Source organism: Falco biarmicus, chromosome W (genome assembly GCF_023638135.1).
Source record: "Falco biarmicus isolate bFalBia1 chromosome W, bFalBia1.pri, whole genome shotgun sequence".
In the NCBI taxonomy this organism is placed as follows: Eukaryota; Metazoa; Chordata; class Aves; order Falconiformes; family Falconidae; genus Falco; species Falco biarmicus.
Window position 1 is genome coordinate 17,258,557 of NC_079310.1, and position 21,700 is coordinate 17,280,256.

A 21,700-nucleotide genomic window follows, 5' to 3' on the forward strand; every position below is an offset into this window, starting at 1 on the left:
CAGGTCTCAAAATCAGACACCATATATAGAACTTATTCATACATATTTGTTGCGACGGAGGGAAGACACAGTCGCTCAATATGAGTGATCAGCAGACTTCGTTTATTGTCCCTTACAGTCACCTTTTATGCCTTCTTATAATTAGCTCATACATATTACAAAAGTTAAGCTCATTATTGGTTAGTTGCCTAAATACCAAGCCCGCCCCTAGTTTCTCTTCTGTAGTTTTCTGTTCCCACCTGCAACATTCTTTTCCCACCAAAATCTTCCTGTTATTGTGTAACAAGGACAGCCAAAGACAGTGTATTTTGCTTTACTTCAGATAAGCTGAGAGCGATGTGCATTTTTGTCCAGCCAGCTGGACTATGTCTATGTGACCCTTTTCAGCTAGCCAGTTATCCACAATTCCCCCGTTTTTATTTTGGGCGACATAGGCCTGGTTGACCATTTTCAATAACAGCGTTTTAACACAGGAAAATACACAGCCAACTTATAAAATCTCAGTTCAGAAGTATAATTCCAGAAATACTTGAAAAATAAAGTTAGCTTGAAGCTTTAATTTAGATGCTCTTTCTGTTCCAGTGATACAAAAAGTTTAAAAAATTCAAAGGTAATTTTAAAGTTCTGAACATGGACTAATGCAAGCTCAAAACCCCAAAAGAAACCAAACTGATGTTTGACTAGGAATATTTGCAAATATTTTAGTGGAAAATCCCTGACCATTAACAATTTTCTGTCCAAATAACAACTGCCCTTATGCAACCAACCAGTCCATACATTTTCTGAAGAATACCTCATTGATATCAAAGAATTAACAAAGGGAAAAAATTAGTTCTAAGCTATATACATTCATAAGGGGATTTTTCAATAGTTACATACAGATTTACACACTAAGCCATGATGGCTTGTAGGTGATACACACAAGAAGAGTACGTTGCTTATCTGTCTGAATGTCTATGCTAAATTTGACAACTATGCCACAAGCCAAGCCTACATGGGTGCTGTGTGTTATGCACGTTCCTTAACAAACAGAAGTATAATAGACAAATTCCCAAGATCTAGTCCCCAACCTAATTATATTATTTTGTAGCCAATTAAGGAAAATAACACAAATGTGCATATCTACATGTGCACACACCTTTTAGTTCAGAACCAATCTGTGATAAAAGGCCTTAGCCTTATGGCATCATCGAATCTTAACGGGTACAGTAACTAAAAATGCAGTCTTACTGTAAGTGCGATTTATGCTGACATTCCCTCAAATGCTACACGTGAGAATTTCTCGCTCAACTGCCTCAAGTTAAAATAGTAGTATTTGTTAATATGTATTAAAAAATCATTAATTCTCTACAATAGCAGTTGACTTCCATAACACTATGTAAGCAAAAGAGGCCTAAGATGGGTTTTCTGAATACTAACAATTTATTTTAGACTGTCTAAACTCAGGTCTTGACAGATTTCACTCTGCCAGACGTAGAAACACTGTTGCACTCCAGTTGTGATATCCCTTTTCCCAAGTTGTCACATGCACATCTTGCTCAAGCAACATTATTGTTAAAGTTTCTCTCTGCTACATAAAAGCATATTGCACTTGTAGATATAAAAGACAGCACTCTTACTTAGATTATTACCTTATTACCTCATAACTCTTAGTATACCTTGTATCTCTGATTTCATCACTTCAAAAATTCACCAGAAGCAGATAAAACCACAGCCTCAGACTAAACTACACCTTAACTGTTGATTCAAATAAAGGCATTCTCTTCAGATATGCCTAATGCTTACAAATAGTGTTAGCTGGTTTTGATCAAGAAACTATTATTACAATAATGATCAAAAATAATAATCCCGTTTGCAAAATGCCTTTAAGCCAGCCTCCTAGTCCCAACCAATTTCCACATTCAGAATACAGCATAAATACAGAATACAGAATAAATTATCTCCATCAAGGCAAAAAGGCTTCTTTTTAAACACAGAAATGTTTGCTAGTTCAAGGCAGAAACCCATTTCTTGTAGGGGACATCTGAAGCACTTTTTTTGGTGGGTTTATACTCAATTCCGTATTTTTCCTTCAGAAGCTTAAGCTGTTCCTCTTGTTTCAGGAGTGTTTCCAACTCTGATTTGTCGAATAGGTCCGTATTTCCCAAAAATATCATACATTTCCTCCGCTGTGATTTCATACGGCAGGTTCCGAATATAAAGGATCCGATTGACCTCTGCGGGCAGCCAGGTGTTAGCTCGCTTGGCCGCTTGCATCGCCATGGCGCCGATCGGAGGGGGGGGGGGATGGTGCCTCCTCGGAGAGAAACCGCGGCCGGGAAGGGGCCTGCCGGGCTGCGCGCCGCCGCTCGCCGCTGCCGCGGGGGACCCGGATGCTATCCCATACGCTAATAACCCGGGTAATGCCTTTTTACAATCTATGTCCCGAACGCTCCGCTTTTCTAAAAAGCATATGAGCGAATCGTACGTCGCTTGTCTCTCCATACCTTCGTCAGCGCTGTTGCAGCCTTTGCGAGACTTCGGCGACGCGTGGCCGGCGGGACCCTCTGTAGGTGCTCCCGGGCGCGGGGACTGTGCCCTTCCGCCTCCTGCGCTGCTTTCAGGACCGGTACCCGAATCTCCGTCGAACCGTGGCTCGCAGGTTCAGCCCTCTCTAGGGTCCCTGTTCGGGCGCCATTTTTTGCGACGGAGGGAAGACACAAGTCGCTCAATATGAGTGATCAGCAGACTTCGTTTATTGTCCCTTACAGTCACCTTTTATGCCTTGTTATAATTAGCTCATACATATTACAAAAGTTAAGCTCATTATTGGTTAGTTGCCTAAATACCAAGCCCGCCCCTAGTTTCTCTTCTGTAGTTTTCTGTTCCCACCTGCAACATTCTTTTCCCACCAAAATCTTCCTGTTATTGTGTAACAAGGACAGCCAAAGACAGTGTATTTTGCTTTACTTCAGATAAGCTGAGAGCGATGTGCATTTTTGTCCAGCCAGCTGGACTATGTCTATGTGACCCTTTTCAGCTAGCCAGTTATCCACACATATTCATTAAGTATTCATGCATAACCATGATATTTCCCATAAATCATTAACATATTCTCCTCCTATATCCGATTCTGCGCAGTAGAGCTTAGAAAGGTCTAGAAATGGGTCTGGGGTACGATTTGGGTAGGTGGTATATGAGTCGGTGGTCGCGATCTCCCCCTGCCGGAATTACCTTTTACTAAAGTTCACAGTTTCTTGGCAGGCACCTACAAGCTGTTCCAGTCGACTCTCCCCAGTTCCCATTAATCTCATATTCTGACATTTCAATACACCTCTGCATACAGAAGACTGGTTAAATACAAAGAAACCTTTCAACCCTAAAGTTATTACCTATGTTTTAACAATGGTTCCAGCCCCTTCTTCTAGCCTTGGTACAGGACGTACAGAAGATCTCATAACAACTTTTACTGTGTAGCTATAAGTTTCTTATAAAAAAAAATATTTTTTTCTTATCCTTTTATATTTTAATTTTATTAAATGATTTTATAAAATCAATTAATCAAATAAAATCAATCAATCTTAACTTATTAACAAATCGATAACATTGTGACCTCCAACTCAAATAGCCCCCCCCAAAAGAGGGCAAAATCCCGCTTGAGGAGCATCCGTAGTTAGCAGAGAACTTCAGTAGTGCTATCTGAGGATGCGTACTAATTTGCATTAGAAGCAAGAAACTTGTAACCGGTCCTGTGTATGATGAATGAATATGCAGTATACTATGAAGTATAAAAAGTGGACAGATGAGGGGAGAAGTTAGGGAAGACTCCATCGTAACTTCTGGGATCAGTTGACAGGCTGAACCTGTCTTCTCCCCCATAGGGACATCTATTGGGTAAGAACTTTTTTCTATGACTAACGTATGTTAGCTGTTAATAGATATATTGTTTAAAGCTTGCTTTGCAGTCAGTGTATTTATCACCGGCAATCTTTGAACCTTGTTCTGTCACGATTTTATATTAATAAAGAGTGGTATTCCATAAACTGTTAATGTTAGTCCTTCAGGGCACTAGCAGTCACTGGCAGCGGGTAACATATTCAAATAAAGTGGGAAGACCCCCTGAGGGGTCCCCCTGATGCTGTTGGCGTGTTTCCCTGAACAAGGCAGTCGAACCACCCTCCGATCCAGTGGGACTGTTCAGTGAAGGGTCCCTGTAATGGGACATTGACAGACTGGTCAGGCACAGGGTCTTGGCTTTCCTGGGGTGCTGATAGACAGATCAAACACCTGGGGTTGAGAAAATCTCCCCGCTGCCCCCCCTCCCCCCCCACCTTCACATGACACCTGGTTTATCTTGTAATGAGGCATAGTGTCAAGTATGGGATGATACATTCTGTCACCATGGAAAGGAATGTATATAATGTAATACACATAAGTCCATCAAAGAATAAATTCAAACATTATATGCTGGCAAAGCTTCAATCCTCATTTCAACACAAATAAGGATTCAAAAACATGTAGAATGTAAACACAAGTTTTCACAATAGTATTTTTATTTCCCCTCTTACGTAATTTTCACCTAATTATTTTTTCCTCTAATTTTGCTAAATCTTTAGTTGAGCTGAATTAGTTGTCTCTAAATGTTCAATTAGGTATACCCAATGAAGGACTGAGCAGAAAGCTATTGCCATTTCATCCTTGAAAGGCAAGGCTTCTCCATTGATCTTTTTAAGTTGTCTAGTGATACAGAGTAAAATCCTGTTCATCTTACATAAAAGCATCCAGTGAAATCTGTAAGATACCATCTTGGTAAGGGGACCAGTATTTGACTCAAAATTGCACTATCATAAGGATTTGAGCATCATGTAGAATTTGTGGTCATACATCTCTGTGTCTAAACCAGAAACACAAGTTAATGCTTTTGCTGACTTTCCTCAATGTAGTATTTAGCAAAGATGTGCACATGAGTAAAGCTTTAATTAAACATAAGTAGACTCCTACCCAGAAATTGCTGCTAGTTTTTGATGAGCCTGATAGGCCACCTCACATCCTTGCGTTCGAGTTTTGTGCATTTCTGCATGCAGAGATGGACAGGTGACTGAGATCCCCAGTGGAAATGACCAACTCCCGGTATAGAGCCACCTGGGTATTGAACTCCTGGACAAGCTGAAAAACAAAGAGGATTTACTTACATGAGACATTTGACTACACTGATAAAAACAATCCATTTTTTTAAAAAATTGCCCAGCTTGTTCCTGCTGCTCCCAATTTCATGGCATACAGGATCAAGTGCCTAAGATTTAGTAAATGACTAGGGCCTCCATGCCAGCTGCCTCTTCTGTGAGCTATAAATGTTCTTTTGCAGGAAAGCAGTGTTTCTGCTTTTAATCTATGAAAGTGTTTGACTTATTAGTCTTAAATATTAAGCAGACAAAAAACAGCTGGTTTACTAGTAGCATGAAGTTATTTTTTGCTGTCAAAAGACAAAAATAGCTCCAGAAAGTATTGCCTTTGCTACTCCTGCTTCCTGATTAACAGCACATTTAGGGATTGTAGTGTAGCATTTGCTTTTACACTGGAGATTTTGCTAATTTATTTTGTAATGATTTCTGTTCTGCCAGTAGCCTCTAACCAAATTTTCAGACTTAAAACTCATCAGAAGCTATTAGCTGAGAAGATGTATTGGATAGGCGCTTTCCAGTTAGGATTCTAAAAAGCACTTATTCCAATGTGTGTGTGTGTGGGGGGAACGGCGAACAACAACAACCCCAAAGTAGTAAATAAACACTTCAACCTTTTCACAGAAATCTAATATCCAGCAGATACACATGGATGCTATTGGATAAATGGGTAACTTTTACAATGATGGAAAGATCATTATTGTTTAGTTCCATTGATCACCTATGTGGGATTATATTTTAAGGCAACAAAGCATTTGCTGTCTTCTGAAAGAAAGCACATAAGACCATTTATTTGCTTCATGTGGTGGCAAAGATGGAAGGCAGGGAGCAATAGAACAGGATATTTATTTATATTTGTTTTGCTAATTTGACCTCGATTTCCAAACTACATAAAACCACACAAGAGTAACTGCTCATAATTCTGCAGCCATCGTTACCACCCGGAGTTCAACGTATCCCAATATACAAGCATGATAAAAACCTGGTCGGATCTAGCAGAATGCAACTCCAGCTGCTTGGCAGCGCCTCGGAGGCAGCATGTGCTGGGGTGAGGGATCCTGCTCCTGCAGGACATGGCGCCCAGCTCTGGTCCCTAGCCAACCTGTCCTGCAGCACCCAGCCGGCTCCCCATAGATCTCGTTTTTCCCTCCCCTCTCCCGTGTTTGAAACGCTACGAGTTATGCTAACAGGGCAGCATCCCCGACGGGGACCGCAGTTATAAAATAGTGCAACTTCACGTGACGGGAATAGACAAACTGGCAGGAGGAGCGGCATCGCCGCCAGCGACGAGAACACTCGGAAAATATAAAAATTAAGGCAAGCCCTTTTGTAGTACCCACCATCTTGCAGTCATCCAGGCCTCTCTGGGTCTGGTAGGCAGTCTCGGAGCCGCTGCTCCGGCGTTCACCGTCGCGATCGTGCTGCGAGGTCTTGCTGCCCTGGAAGATGGAGGTGGCGGAGCGGGGGCGCTTGCTGCGCCAGCTCGGTGCAGAGCTCATGCACACGCATCCGCCGCGCGGAGCCGCCCGCCGCGTGGGGCCCCGCGGGCACGGGCAGCGCCTTCCGCTGCTGACGCCCCAAAGAGGGGTACAGGCCCGCGCCGCTCGTCGCCTCGGACCACCCGGGGCCGCGCTGGTCACGGCAGCGATCGCGGCTGCTGTGGGTGATAGCCTGACACCTGCAAGAGAGCCCAGGGAGCGCACTGCAGCATCGCCTTCGCTACCGCCGGGAGAGGCGGAGGGGCTGGTACCTTCCTTCCTACCCCGCCGGTGGCATGCTCTGCCCTTTTCCTTCCCGCAGCCGGCGTGGGGGGGGAGAGCGGCCGTGTCCGACGAAGAAGGGCTCTCATCCAGCGGCCGCCGAAATCTGCCCTGTGCTCTCAGTGGGGGAGTCCGCCCCGCCGCAGCGCGTCTAGCCGGGAGCCCGCCGGGAGCCGCTCAGAGGGGCCGGTGGGGCGTCTGGGCTCGGCAGGCTGACGCCATCAACAGCGCACCGCCCCCACAGGGAGGGAGCGCGAGCGGCAGCCACTTCCCGGGCCTCGGCGCCCTCCCGAGCCCGCCAGCAGCTGCGGCGGCTCGGCCGGCCGGCCGCCTGCCATGGGAGGCAGGTCAGCACTGGGGCAAAGCGCCCTCCGGGCCGCAGCCTCAGCGGGAACCGCCCCGGGGCCGCCGGGGCAGTTTTCCTACGGACGTTAGCAAATCACCCGTCCAGCTTTTGCCGAAGTTGATATTAATCCTCAAGAAGCTTACTTAGAAAAATTTTCTCTATTTAACGAAGACTTGGTTCACTGCTCAGAATTTTTTTTCTTTCACTAAAAACATCTTATTTGGGGGCTCTAAAAAAATGTTGGGAGTGTGATGCAACTACACTGTAGATTGTATTTGTTCATTGTAGAAAAGATTAAATATTAATCGATTGGAGAAATTGTTCCCTCTGTGCCCCAGCACAACAGTACAGCTGCAGTTCAACAGGCTCACAGTCCCCCCAGGCCTTGATCACTGGCCCCTCTGATGCAAAGAGCTGTGGGGCTGTGCCCACACTGTCTCTGCAACCACTTTCCCCAGGGTCCCTCGGGGACCTCACTGCCCTGGGGCAAGCTACGGGCTGGGCCAGCTTCAGCTCCAGGGCTAGTCCTATTCCTGTCTGTAGCCAGGTAGCTATGGCCATTTAGGAGTTTACCTCACTTCCGGTAAAATTTTATTTCTTCAGGACATTAAACAGATTTTTTTTTATGTTTCAGTAATGTTCTTGACACCAAAGGAATGCCAAACATCACACGCATAAACCTAGTCTTGCCAAGTATCATGGTGTTATAGTTAAATTGAAATAAACTGAGTCCAAATAAATTCACTAAATATTTATTAAGGCAGGAAAGCAAAAACAGCGCGCTGGGCGGCCGGGGAGTCGCAGCTCCACCTAAGGCTCGCGAATTCAAGCAAGCTGAGCAGCTCTTTTTATCTTCACCGAGGTCGCTTCTGACATCTTTGGTACGCCCCTCTGCTGCTTCTGTTATCGTGGTTTCTTGTCAAACAGGACGTTCCCATGTTTGGTGTAGCAAGATAACATTGTGGGCATGTCTCTTCTTGTTAAACAGGAAGTTCTCAAGACCACCACAATGGCTTCGTTCCTCTTGCTTATCTTGTTTGATCAGCAAATTACCCTTAGTTACTTATTACAATCCCCCCTTCTTTTATTTATAAGTGATTTGCTGATCAAACCTAGACAATACCTCACAAGCTGTATCTAATTCAGGATTTTCATTTGGTATGATTTTCATTCTCCAGTTCTGATTGCTTCATCACCATTAGCTGCACTTTTCATCGACCTAAGGTCCAATTGAAGGGTTGATGTTCATTTTTTTTAAAGTCGTGGTAATCAATACCATTAATAGGATACTAGCTTTCATTTCCCCACTGTTCAGTACCTCTCTGCCTTCCTCGTCTACTCTTGCAGAGAACAACGGGATATCAATATCTTCTCGGCAGCAGTAGGTAGTCTTCAGGGGAATTTTGCTGTTATCCTGTCAATAATTTCCAAGGTCTAAAGAGTTAGTTATCTCTCAAATATATTTCCACCTGTTTGGTTGTTGTGTCCGTTTCCAGGCGAATCTTATAGTACACTGTCTTAAAACTCTATACCAGTCTGTTTCATATACTTCCCAAAGTTCAGGTACTGACAGTTCCCATCCACGGAATAATTTACGAATTTCCACTTGATCCTCTGGTCCCCTGGACGTATCAAATCATTGCGACATTTCATACAGTAAGGTTGTCTCTTAAACGAAACACAGGACCAATCTCTATTACAATTTAGACATCGGCAAACAACCCAACATAAATGTCTGGAAGTAGGGTGTTTTAAGCAGGGTATTCCCCAGAGATCTCCTGTTCTGGGTGATTCGGGTATCTCCGTCTCTGTGTTGTTTTGTGGTCAGCCAGCAATGTTGAGACAGATAGCACAGTCCCAATAACGTCCTTCACACCGCCCCGTGGCTCAACATTGCTGCTCCGTGGGTGGCATAGATAGAGATAGAGAAAAGATTCTGCCAACTATACAAACGAGGTTAACAATCTTTATCTAAGCATTAAAACCATTTACCATTATCAATAAACAATAACAGGCAATAACTAAAAATTACTAACAATAGCTATAAATCCCTAACAAACATTAGCTAACAATTAAAAACTCAAACATGTCATAAGCTAATTTCAAAACATTATCATAACAGGATTACATAACAAAACAAAATAAAACATTTCTTAGCATATATAAGGTTTGTTTGTGGGGGTTAAGAATCAAGAGCCAAGAGGTGGGCATTTAAAAGCATAAATTTTCATGCCCCTTTAAGGCTAGGTCCAAATCGTAGCTGCGCATGCGTTTTCACTGTGCAGTTTTGGTCAGGGCATTAGCCTGAATCTTGACCAGGAGGGTCACAGACCAATTTGTTTGTCTTGCCACAAACAATCCTTATAATTTTGGAAAAGATGGGAGCAGGAAACGACACACTTTGTACAGTTTTGCTGTTCAGCCTTTGTCTCATCGTGACTACAGTAACCATCAGTATGTGTTTTTGTGAGTGTTTTTGGTCACGCTGGTACAGAAGAGTGCGAGGAACCAAAGCAGAGTGCGAGAGACTGTTATATAAACAAAAGAAAACTGTTGATCTCCAGCAAAGTTACCATGTGACTTGTTATTCGTTTCTGTTCATCTTCGCCACCTCGTGAAGAAAAATACCAAGGACCAGACACGGACTATCATGGAGGGAACAGATGGAGTTACCACCCCGACATTATTCAGGACTGTGTTGGACTCACGAGTGAAGAAGCCTGTTTTCCACGTTACATGAGACTTTGCTGGACTGTTATTCTGTTATTCAGCTTCTAGTTCATGTTTGTTAATAAATTGTTATTTGTTGTTTACTGGTTGTCAAATGATTCATTGAATTTACTTTGCGTCCAACACACGGTTTTCAAAATAAATCAAAAGGGTTGGGTATTACTTGTATCAATAACCTACAAAACCCAAAACCTAAAACAATACTTATAGCTATATGTTTCACTTAGGTAATAATAAAAATCAATATTATTTAAATGAACTATAAACACTATAGTTTCTTAACACATTCCCTTTTTTTTTTTTTTTTTTCTTTTTTCATGCGTCACTATCATGGCTAGACTATAGGGATTTCGCATGCGCAGTCTTTCCAGATTTTTCCAACACATTCCGTGGGGCTTTAAAATTGTGCATGCGCATGTTCAAAGGCATCACGGATCATTCGTGTGATAAAAGACGGCTGCTGAGTGTCCAGATGAAGTCCCGGACCCACTTCCCGAGCATACCACTCCGGTAAGTCTGTTAATAGTAACATTTATGGCACTATGGCCAAACGACAGGTCCTTTCTTTCAATGTATAATGTTTTCTCACCATCAGACCGCCACGTCACCTGCCAGGGAGGAAGGGTCTGTAGTGCACATTTTCCCGTCTGAACATCCCATAAGGTGAGTGGTTTTTCGGGGTTGTTTGGTTGGTTTTTTTAAACGTCTAACCTATATGGTTCATTATAAAGGGGAATCAAAACCTTTTTTTTTTTTTTTTGTGTTGTTTAGGCAGAGGGTGCGTTTTTCTACTGTCACACGTCAAGAACTTATGGCGGAGGTGGAAAAGTATAAAAGACGTCACCACATCCTTGTCTATGCGTTCCTGGCAGTTGTTTTCTTTGCTATTCTATTTTTATTTTTAATCAGCCTACATTGTTATATGAATTGTTAATAGTCAATTGTTCCCAGATTCTTGTTTGCTATTAAATTGTTATTGTGTGAACTATATAATCTGTATTGTCGACTGTACATTTTGGCGTACCACTCGAATTTGTTTAACGCCATCGGGTGAAACCATAGTAGCAAATTGTATGTTAGTTATAACGTGTTGAATTAATCTTATAAAACATGGAACAGCACATGGCAAAAACAATAAGGTGGCTAATCCACATAACAAATAAAATAGGGTTCGTTTTACCCAAGGGCTCCCGGGAAGCCAGGAAAACAAGTCAATGTTCCAGTCTTTCCAAGTTTGGATGGGAACATGGGCTAACTTCCCTATCTCTGATGTGATTTGTTTAACTACCTCACCATTGTCATCAATTTTCACACAACAATTGGAAACATTTAATTTACCACAAACACCTCCTTCTTCGGCTAGCAGGTAATCGAGAACCATCCTGTGTTGATAAATTGCATTTCGCATTTGAGTTGCTTGGTCTGCCAGTAAGTCAAGAGCTTTAGCTGTTTGGTTAGTAATAATTTCCAAGACAGCCTGTAGCCGAATGATACGATTCAGATTGTAGATAGGTTCTTGAGCACCGCTAACGAGTTCATTGGGATTCCAAGTTGCAGGTCCATAATACTGTATGATACGTTGGGGTGTCCATTCATTTTCCCCAGGATTGGCTATTTCCACTTGTCATAGAAGTATCAATGGACTGTCGATGTCGATTTAGGTCATCATATACCTTAACTCCCAAATTATTTCCCTTTTGGTCTGGTAATAAAAAAAAGAAGGGGCGTATAAAGCCTATATAACATGTCCCACTCCAATTACTTGGTAATTTTTGATATGCATAATGACCACAAATCCAATAGTGACGTTTTAAAGCCCAAATTCCATTTGCAAATGGTCCTTTCCCTTTCTGTCTTAGGTTGGAATTACAAAGAGTCTCAAAATAGGTGGTGTTTTTCAAACCCAAAGGGTGTTTAATGTGACTGTTTGATTTTACTCCATTAATCCAAAGATTACATTTCCATGCTCCTATTCGACTGATATAGTTGCATTTAATGGTGACTGTTTGGCCAACTATACCATTTATGGCCAAGTTACAAAATTAGCTTCCCCCAATTTCACGATCCCTGTGAGATTGGTTCTAGACCAAAAGCTATCAAATTGTTTTTTATGTCCAGTTTCATTGACCCATGCCCACCTTGATTGTCGAGGGATGAGATTTTCATCATTGGTGTTATAATACAAACACCATAACATGTCACCTTCGACAGAATGGGAGGAGGAACGATCATAAGTTGAACAATTAATGGGTCGACACCCAGGGATGATACAGTGATCCCCATATTTAAATGTCCAATTACATATACTATGACCCACAAAAACTCCATTGCTATCATTACGATTAAGACAATACTCTCCTTTTCCCGGAAACTGGATTTTCCATGGTTCCATTTCTTCATTCAAATATAGCGAATTATTGCCAGTCGTGTATCACTTAGATCACTTACAAGCCATCTTGGGGATATCGGTTTTGACATCCATGGCCAGTCCCTGAATCCTAAAGGACTCCCACATACCCAACAGTTTGTCAAATTGGAAGCATTGGCCACCTGTTGGTCTAATGTTATAAATCCATTTTGCCACCTCTGTTCGAGGAGGGGGGTACAGGAGTTTCCCTTAGTATTAAGGGCGGTGATAACGATCAACCAAAACACTGTCTGCGATAGTATTTCACACATCCTATAAATATTAGCAAAGCAATCACCACAAAAATTAATTAAGCCTCTCTCTTCCCAAATTTTTCCAAAAGTATGTACCACCCCAAAGGCATACTTTGAATCTGTATAAATAGTTCAAATTTTATTTTCTAAGAGTTTTAATGCTCTTAACATAGCATATAACTCACACGCTTGTGCAGACCGAGCTTTACTTAATGGTCCTGATTCTTTTATCTTAAAAGTATACCCATCCACAATAGCATATCCTGATTTTCGTTGTGCTTCAACCACTCGTGAGGAGCCGTCCACAAAGAATTTTTCTCCTTCGTCTAATCCATCTTCTTCTAAGTCCTCCCTTATTTTAGTCTGCAAATTTATTAGTTGGAGGCAGTCATGTATCAAATCTTCTTTAGGTTCTCCGTATAAAAATTGGGCAGGATTCTGAATAGAAGTGGTTTCCATTTCTAGCCTAGGGGAGTTAATTAAAATTCCCTCATATTTTAGCAATCGACTATCTGTAAGCCACTTATCAGCCCGTTGTTGTAATACTCCTCGAATGTTATGGGGGGTGTATACTTTTAGTTCACCTCCTAAGGTGACTTTTCCAACTTCTTCTACCAATAATGCAGTGGCCACTATTCCTTGCAAGCAGGTGGGCCACCCGCGGCTTACAGGATCCAGTATTTTAGAATAATATCCTACAGGCTTTCTTTGTCCTGCCCATCCTTGGGTCAGAACCCCATAAGCTGTCCCGTTATCCACATTGATAAAAAGTTGAAAGGGTTTACGGATATTGGGTAAACTGAGGACAGGTGCTTCTACCAGATCTCTTTTTATATTTTCCCAACGATTCTCATCTTCAAGGGATCATTTTACCAACCCGTTTTTAGTTAATTTTTCATACAAGGATTTTACTTTACTGCTGTAATTTTCTATCCACTGTCGACAATACCCTAATAATCCCAATAACTGTCTTATCTGTCTTTTATTAGTGGGCACTGTTAGAGACAAAATTCCTTTTACTCTTTCGGGATCTAATTTCTTGTGTCCCTTTGTGAGCCAATGCCCCAAATATTTTACCTCTTCTTCAGTAAACTGTAATTTGGACTTAGAAACCTTTAATCCCTTGAGGCCTAAAAAGTTCAATAATTGATGCTCTCATTTCTGACTCCTTCTTGAGTTTTTCCAGCGATCAATAAATCATCCACGTATTGTATTAGAATTAGTCCCTGACTTAATTCATAAGATTACAGGAACTGTTCCAGAGCTTGTCCAAACAAGTTTGGAGACTCTGTGAATCCCTGGGGCAAAACGGTCCACCGTAATTGTTGTTTTCTATGGGTCTTGGGGTTCTCCCACTCGAAAGCAAAATAGTCCCTACATTTTTCTTCTAAGGGACAAGCCCAAAAAGCATCTTTTAGATCTATAACACTATACAATTTATAATCTGGACTTAACTGCTTAAGTATAATGTGTGGGTTAGCCACCACAGGGAACCGGGTAATGGTTCGTTCATTTACAGCTCTCAGATCTTGTACTAAATGATAAGATCCATCCGGCTTCTTTACGGGCAATATGGGAGTATTGTGGGGAGACATACAGGGTTCCAAAAGCCCTTGGGCCAAAAGTCCCTCAATTACTGGCTGCAACCCTTCTCTCCCCTCTCTAGAGATGGGATACTGTTTTATCCTAATTGGCTGGTCTGGGTCTTTTATGGAGACCGTGATCGGTTTGATATTTAATTTTCCCACTGACCCTGGGCTATACCAAGTTTCTGGATTAATTTTGGCTTCATCTTCTGCGGTTAATAAGCATAATCTTACTTTTAATTCCTCTTGATCTACTTCCAAATTGATTCCTAATTCCACCATCAGGTCTCATCCCAGAAGGTTATATTCAGCTTCTGGGGCCAATAAAAATGTTCCCACTCCATATTTATTTGGAGCTTCTATTGTTATGTTCCTTATCAGGGGCACTTTGAAAGGTTCCCCCTTTGCACCAATTACTTGGAGTTCTCTAATACCCTGAATTATCATATCCCAGAGATTGACCATATTATTTCAATGTACGGGGTCTTGATTGTTCCAATTTGGCCTTTGCAGGGGCCATTTTTCATCTCTGTCGGGACCTTGCTGATGCCTCTGTTCCCAATGTCTCATTCCTCGTTCTTCGTTTGCAAACAAGATCTTTAAAATAGACTCCATTTCGTCCCAAGTATAAATGTTAGGCCCGAGGAATTGATCAAAACGTTCGGCTACCCCTAATGGGTCCTCTAACAAGTGTCCCATTTCTTTCTTAAATTCCCTCACATCCCCGGAGCTGAGGGGTACAGATACAAATCCAACTCCGGGTTGTGGTTCCCCCATAGCAGTCTCCCTTAATGGATACAATAGATTTTCCTCCCTCCTTTCTCTAGTTTGACTTCTAGTCATTCTTCGATTGGGAGGGGCCTCTTCCTCAGATTTGGGGGGTGCTGTTGGAGGAAGATCATGCTCAGGACCTTGTGGTAGCAGAGGAGGGGGAATATAGGGTGGGGGAGACGCTGGAGGTTCGTCTACCTCCCGCCTTTTCTTTCTATCATTTTTCTTTTCTTTTAATGGGAACAAATTAGCAGTCTGAGCTGTGCCCAGGATCCATAAAAAGGCATACTCGCTCTCCTCTTTATTAAATGGTTGTTTGTTGTTAACATATATGTTTAATTGTTGACATATCCAATCCTCAACAGATCCATAAATTGGCCAATATAAATATTTTCTTATTTGTTTTCCTCCCCGTACTTCCATACAATAATGGACCATTTTCTCCTTGGACTTCCCCTTTCGAGAAGGGGAAGTACCCCAATATTGGATCATTAGGCCTAACGGGCTATCTTGGGGTATATCAGGGAGCCCACCCCGTACCTCCTGCGTGGAACCAGAAGCCTTACTCTTCTTCTGTCCCATCTTCCGAGAATGCCTTCTTTCACTCAAAATTCACTCACTTCCCTCCGTTCGTGGCCCACATCCTCGCAGACAATGGGAACCGCACTATTAGGAGGTCCACACTCGCTTCACCCAGTGGACTACTAAGCCCAGTGGACGTCTCACTCACTCGCACTCCGGGTAACCCAATCCCCGACCGAACGGAACCACAATATACTCACTCACTCCCGAGTCTTCATCCGGCTCTTCGTGCACAAAAATTACGGGTAACTGCAGTATCTCCTTTCTCTTTCTTTTTGCTTTCCTATCTCAGTTTGGAAAATCCAGGTGAGCTAAGTCAGAATCTCCTCCGGGACCATCCGAAGATGGGGCGCCCTCCCAGAGTTGAAGTCCGAGTCGGCTGTCTGAATCCGAGTCACGGCACCAAATTTGTTATAGTTAAATTGAAATAAACTGAGTCCAAATAAATTCACTAAATATTTATTAAGGCAGGAAAGCAAAAACAGCGCGCTGGGCGGCCGGGGAGTCGCAGCTCCACCTAAGGCTCGCGAATTCAAGCAAGCTGAGCAGCTCTTTTTATCTTCACCGAGGTCGCTTCTGACATCTTTGGTACGCCCCTCTGCTGCTTCTGTTATCGTGGTTTCTTGTCAAACAGGACGTTCCCATGTTTGGTGTAGCAAGATAACATTGTGGGCATGTCTCTTCTTGTTAAACAGGAAGTTCTCAAGACCACCACAATGGCTTCGTTCCTCTTGCTTATCTTGTTTGATCAGCAAATTACCCTTAGTTACTTATTACAATGGTTTAATCCCAGCCAGCAACTAAGGACCACGCAGGCACTCGCTCCACTCCTTCCTCCCCCGGTGGGATAAGGAGAATCGGAAAAAGGAAAACCCCATGTGTTATCCCAAATCTGGGTTCTTCAGCCAGTGTGCAAGAGCCAATCCACACACTGAGTTGAGATGGCGGAAGTTCTGGTGCCTTGAAGTCAACGGCAGAAGCCCCGCTGACTTTAGTTAGTTAGAATTTAGTTCCTGGTGATCAATCTGCCCTGTATAAAGCTGTCAGAGCTGAATTTTGCCCTTCAGCCAACATCTGGGACAGTTTTGAAGTCCCAGTGATCTACATCATGTTCACTCCTGACTGTTTATATTTTCAGTATGTCCACATTTGGAAGTGGATCTGGTGATTCTTTTGGTAATTTATAAGACCTCATGTTTTCTTAATTCTTCCAGATGGCCTCTGAAATCATCATGGAACATGATGAATTTGATGGCACCCGAGTTACCTTGGAGAAGTAGGACTGACAGGGAACAAGTCAGTCTGTGATGCAAAAGAAACAATGATTTTTGTAGGCATCCCAGTTCTCGGGCTGGGGGGAAAGAGCTCCAAGCTAAGCTACCAAATGCTGTCGCGGGGGGGCGCCGGGAGCAATAAGACTCAGTTTGAAAATATATACCACCAGGAAACAATGCTCTCCTGAGAAAACAGAGGAAAACATTTTCCTGAAAAGAAAGAAACATGATTCTTTCCTCTTGTCTGAACTAGAGTTCCTGTCGCAAATGGCCTTATTCTAGCTTTGTCTCCTGGTGTTTAATGGATTACAACAAGCAGGGGCTTGCTGTTCCCTCCTGCAGCAGCCTCTAAAGAGCATGGGGAGGCGACCTTGAAATGAGTTCAGAGAGTACTTGGCCTGTTAGTCAAATTCTTCAGCAATTCCACAGCTCATAATGAAATAAAAGTAAATATGTAGGTTTTGCTATAGCTAGCCTGTATTGTAATACTAAAAAATGACCTGAGATGAACTTTTTCCTTGGGAGTATCTCTTGTTCCATTTTGTTGTAATCTTTGTCTAATCCATTTATTTCTCTAGTCATTGGTTTCTCGTAATATTTCCCAAGGGTGAGTAGAATGTAATAGACTAAGTAAGTTATGAAAAAGACACCGATTAGCTGAGAAATGTGAGATGCCTTTGGAGGAAAAGAAGAAAAAAATTTAAAAGAGGCAAAGGAATACAGAAGGCAAAAAAGGCCATTTCTGTAGAAAGAGATACAGAGAGAGAAGAAAAAACCAAGAAACAGGTACTGAAGAAAACACAGGAAAGGAATTCTGCATTATTTCCTTAGGGCAGGGAAAAAAAAGTTTTAAAGTTAGATTGAAAATGAAAATTTAAGAATAACAACAGAGACTTTTTTTCACATTTCTGTAAATATTTTTTTTTAAAAGAAAGTGAACTGACTGTCTTTTTAAGTAAATATGGTACATTTCAAACAGAGCACAAATTTATTCCCTGGAAATGCAGGGTCAGATCAGTGTCTGGAGATATTTTATTTTTGTACCAGGCTTCATGTGGCATAAAACTGTTTAACTGTCATAAATAACAATGTGTCGTGGTTTAACCCCGGCCAGCAACCAAGCACCACACAGTTGCTCGCTCACTGCCCCTCACCCAGAGGGATGGAGAGGAGAATCGGAAGAGAATGTAAAACTCAAGGGTTGAGATAAGAACAATTTAATAGGTAAAGCAAAAGCTGTGCACGCAAGCAAAGCAAAGCAAGGAATTCATTCACTACTTCCCATGGGCAGGCAGGTGTTCAGCCATCTCCAGGAAAGCCGGGCTCCATCACACATAACAGTTACTTGGGAAGTCAAACACCATAATGCCAGATGTCCCCCCCTTCCTCCTTCTTCCCCCAGTTTATATACTCAGCATGATGTCATATGGTATGGAATACCTCTTTGGCTAGTTTGGGTCAGCTGTCCTGGCTGTGTCCCCTCCCAATTTTCCTGTGCCCCTCCAGCCCTCTCACTGGCAGGGCCCAAGGAACTGAAAAGTCCTTGACTTAGTATAAACATCACCCAGCAACAACTAAAAACATCAGTGTGCTATCAACATTGTTCTCACACCAATCCAAAACACAGCACTGTACTAGCTACTAAGAAGAAAATTAACTCTATCCCAGCTGAAACCAGGACATGAACTAATCACATAAGCTAACTGCTTCAGGTTATGATTAAAGTACATTAACATACATATTACTGCATATATGAACACATAGTCTTATGAGAAATAATTTTAAAATTGGTATTTATGGGTTAGATTGTATTGGTGATTCCCATTACTTAGATCTACTTTTCTGCACATTAACTAGAATTTACATTAAGTGTTATGATTCCTTTTCCATTAAGAACAGGAATTTAAAACAAGTCATAAGTAGACATGATTTCTGCAGTCTTTTTTTAATAGAAGTATCATGGTTTAACCCCAGCTGACAACTAAGCACCAGGCAGCTGCTCACTCACACCACACACATACCCCCAGTGGGATGGGCAGGAAAATTGGGAAAAAGGTAAAAATCATTAATTGATATAAGAACAATTTAATAATTGAAATAACATGAAATATAATAATAATAACAACAAAAACTGTAATGGAAAGGAGAGAGAGGGAAAGAGGAATAAAATCCAAAAGGAAAAAACCTGCTGCACAATACAGTTGCTCACCACCCACGGACCAATGCCCAGCCAGTCCCCAGCAGCGATCAGCAGCCCTGGCCAAATTTCCCCAGTTTATATACTGAGCATGACATTCTATGGTATGGACTATCCCTTTGGCTAGTTTGGGTCAGCTGTCCTGGCTGTGTCCCCTCCCAATTTCCAGTACCCCTCCAGCCCTCTCACTGGCAGAGCCTGAGAAACTATTAAGTCCTCCCTTAGTATAAGCATTACCTAGCAACAACTGAAAACATCTGCTATCAACATTGTTCTCACCACAAATCCACCAGCTACTAAGAAGAAAATTAACTCTATCCCAGCTGAAACCAGGACAAGAAGGTATTAAAAGTTTTCATATAAAGGGAATCAGATGGTTGCTGTCTTTAGAATTTACAAAAAAACTATGAATTAGTAGGAACTTTATTCAGAGATACATCTTAGTTCTCCAATATCCAGTTGTCTTCTTTTGGAAGTTGTATGAAAAGGTCAAGTGGAAAGACCTTCCTTCAATCACAGACATCCTTAAACTGTAATATAGAAATTAAATATGGGAAATCAGCAGTAAGGATTATAGTATAATTTACTAACAACTATGGGGGGTTTTGTGTTGTGGCTACCTATTACCATCCACTTGCACTGAAAGAAGAGTATTCATCTGTTTTATTTGTGCAAAAGCTGATAAGGAGGTTAAAAGTATTGAGAAATAATATAGCAGACTTAAAATTAGGTTTTGTTCTTGGGAGGTGACACAACATTAGAAAGCTGTTATATTTGATAGTTCTTCACTAGAAAGTAGTGCAGCACTAGGACAGGTTGCCCAGGGAAGCTGTGGATTTTCCATCTTTGGAGGATTTCAGGACTCAGCCAGAAAAAGTCACTTGGAGTGGGAAGACATACTAGGTGATTAGGCTCTACAGACATGTAGCTGCAACCTTTAGTTAATACCTCTTTCCATCTCTGAAAGGAAGAAGTGTTTGTGTTTCACAGCAACGCTGAAAAATAGTGAAGTTACACCAACTTGAATAGTCCTTCTATTCAGATCAGAAGCTTTAGGACTAAGAGAGAGAGCAAAACTATGATTTCTTTTTAATTCAGGTAAACCACGTTTTTACATTTGGGTGATATTCTCTTTGTAATGAATTCACAAATCAACAGCTGTCCTGGTTTCAACTGAGGTAATTTTCTTCTTAGTAGCTGGTGCAGTGCTGTGTTTTGGATTTGGTGTGGGAACAATGCTGATAACACACTAATGTTTTTAGTAGGGAGAGTTGGCCAGGGCTGCTGATCACTGCTCGGGGACTGGCTGGGCATCGGTCAGTGGGTGGTGAGCAATTGTATTGTGCATCACTTGTTTTCTTTTCTCCCTTCCCTTTGGATTTCATTCCTTTCCCCCTCTCCCTCATTTTCATTATAATTGTTGTTATTATTACTATTATTGTTTTTGTTGTTATTATTGTTTTTATTTTATTTTGTTTAAATTATTAAATTGTTCTTATCTCAACCGTGCAGTTTTACATTCCATTTCAATTCTCCTCCCCATCCCTCTGGGTAAGGGGAGAGTGAGCAAGCAGCTGTGTGGTGCTTGGTTGCCAGTTGGGGTTAAACCACGACAGTCCTTTTTGATGCCCAACGTGGCACAAAGGGTTGAGATAATGACAGGTCTGACTAGAGTGTGTTAGAACAAAATTGTTGTCGGTATTCATTGTAGTGGTTTCATAATCACTGACCAGAATGCTAATTTCTTTGCTCTTTGAGGAGACTGAGGCACGGACTCCTGAATTTGACCAGAAGACCCTTTATTAGTCTAAACCACATGCTTATATATCCTCGTTTGTTGTTCAAGCGCAATGTACTAAAATATCATCGGTTAATCAATACTTTGCACACACTTCTCTAGCTATATATAATTGGTTATGACGTACGGAATTAGACTCTATAACTCGAAAGTTGTCTTCTTCGGCCTCCTGGTGGTCATGGGGATGAAGACTCCTTGTCTTCCTCACGTCATGAATTCCTCGTCTGGTACTTCTGTACTTCCTTTTTCCTTGCTTCCTTGACCCCCACACAATGTTATCTTGCTTTACCACATTTGGTTAGTTGAGCACTTCCGGTTAGTCTTACACAATGTAGCAATATAGTTAGCCTTGCAGTTAGCCTTACATAGTTTATGTGGCAACCTCCTTCTCCATTGTCTTTTAACTGAAATTGATGAACAAACAGTTTACTATCTATCACAATCCCCCCTTTTTCTTTTCACCATTTTGTTCATCAAACCGCTTAAGTTCTTGTCGGCTTAAAATAAAGGTTTCTTCTGTTTCTGGTATTTCTAGGGATTCATACTTGGTTCTCATAAGCATTAAATGAGCTGTTTCCAATCTACCTTTTACAATTTCTATGATTTTGTTAAAAATGCAAGGGCCAAATGTTAATCCTAATACCAGGAGAATTATTGGTCCTGCTACAGTTGATAACAAGGTGGTGAGCCAGGGGGAATTGTTAAACCAGGTCTCATACCAGTTTTGTTGTGTCTCTCTCACTTTCTTTCTTTGTTCTGGTCCTTCCCTCAGCTTAGCCATTGAGTCCCTTACAATATCTGTTTTATTTGCATATACACAGCATTCTTCCTACAAA

The 21,700-nt window shown here is 41.9% G+C and overlaps 1 protein-coding gene across 1 annotated transcript; it reads left to right on the top strand.

Moving 5' to 3' along the window:
* Positions 1–6,605: 6,605 nt before the first annotated feature.
* Positions 6,606–7,412, top strand: LOC130141909 (bcl-2-binding component 3, isoforms 3/4-like). The gene has a single exon (XM_056323205.1). The coding sequence runs from the start codon at positions 6,606–6,608 to the stop codon at positions 7,410–7,412; it is 807 nt and encodes a 268-aa protein (XP_056179180.1).
* The last annotated feature ends 14,288 nt before the right edge of the window (positions 7,413–21,700 follow it).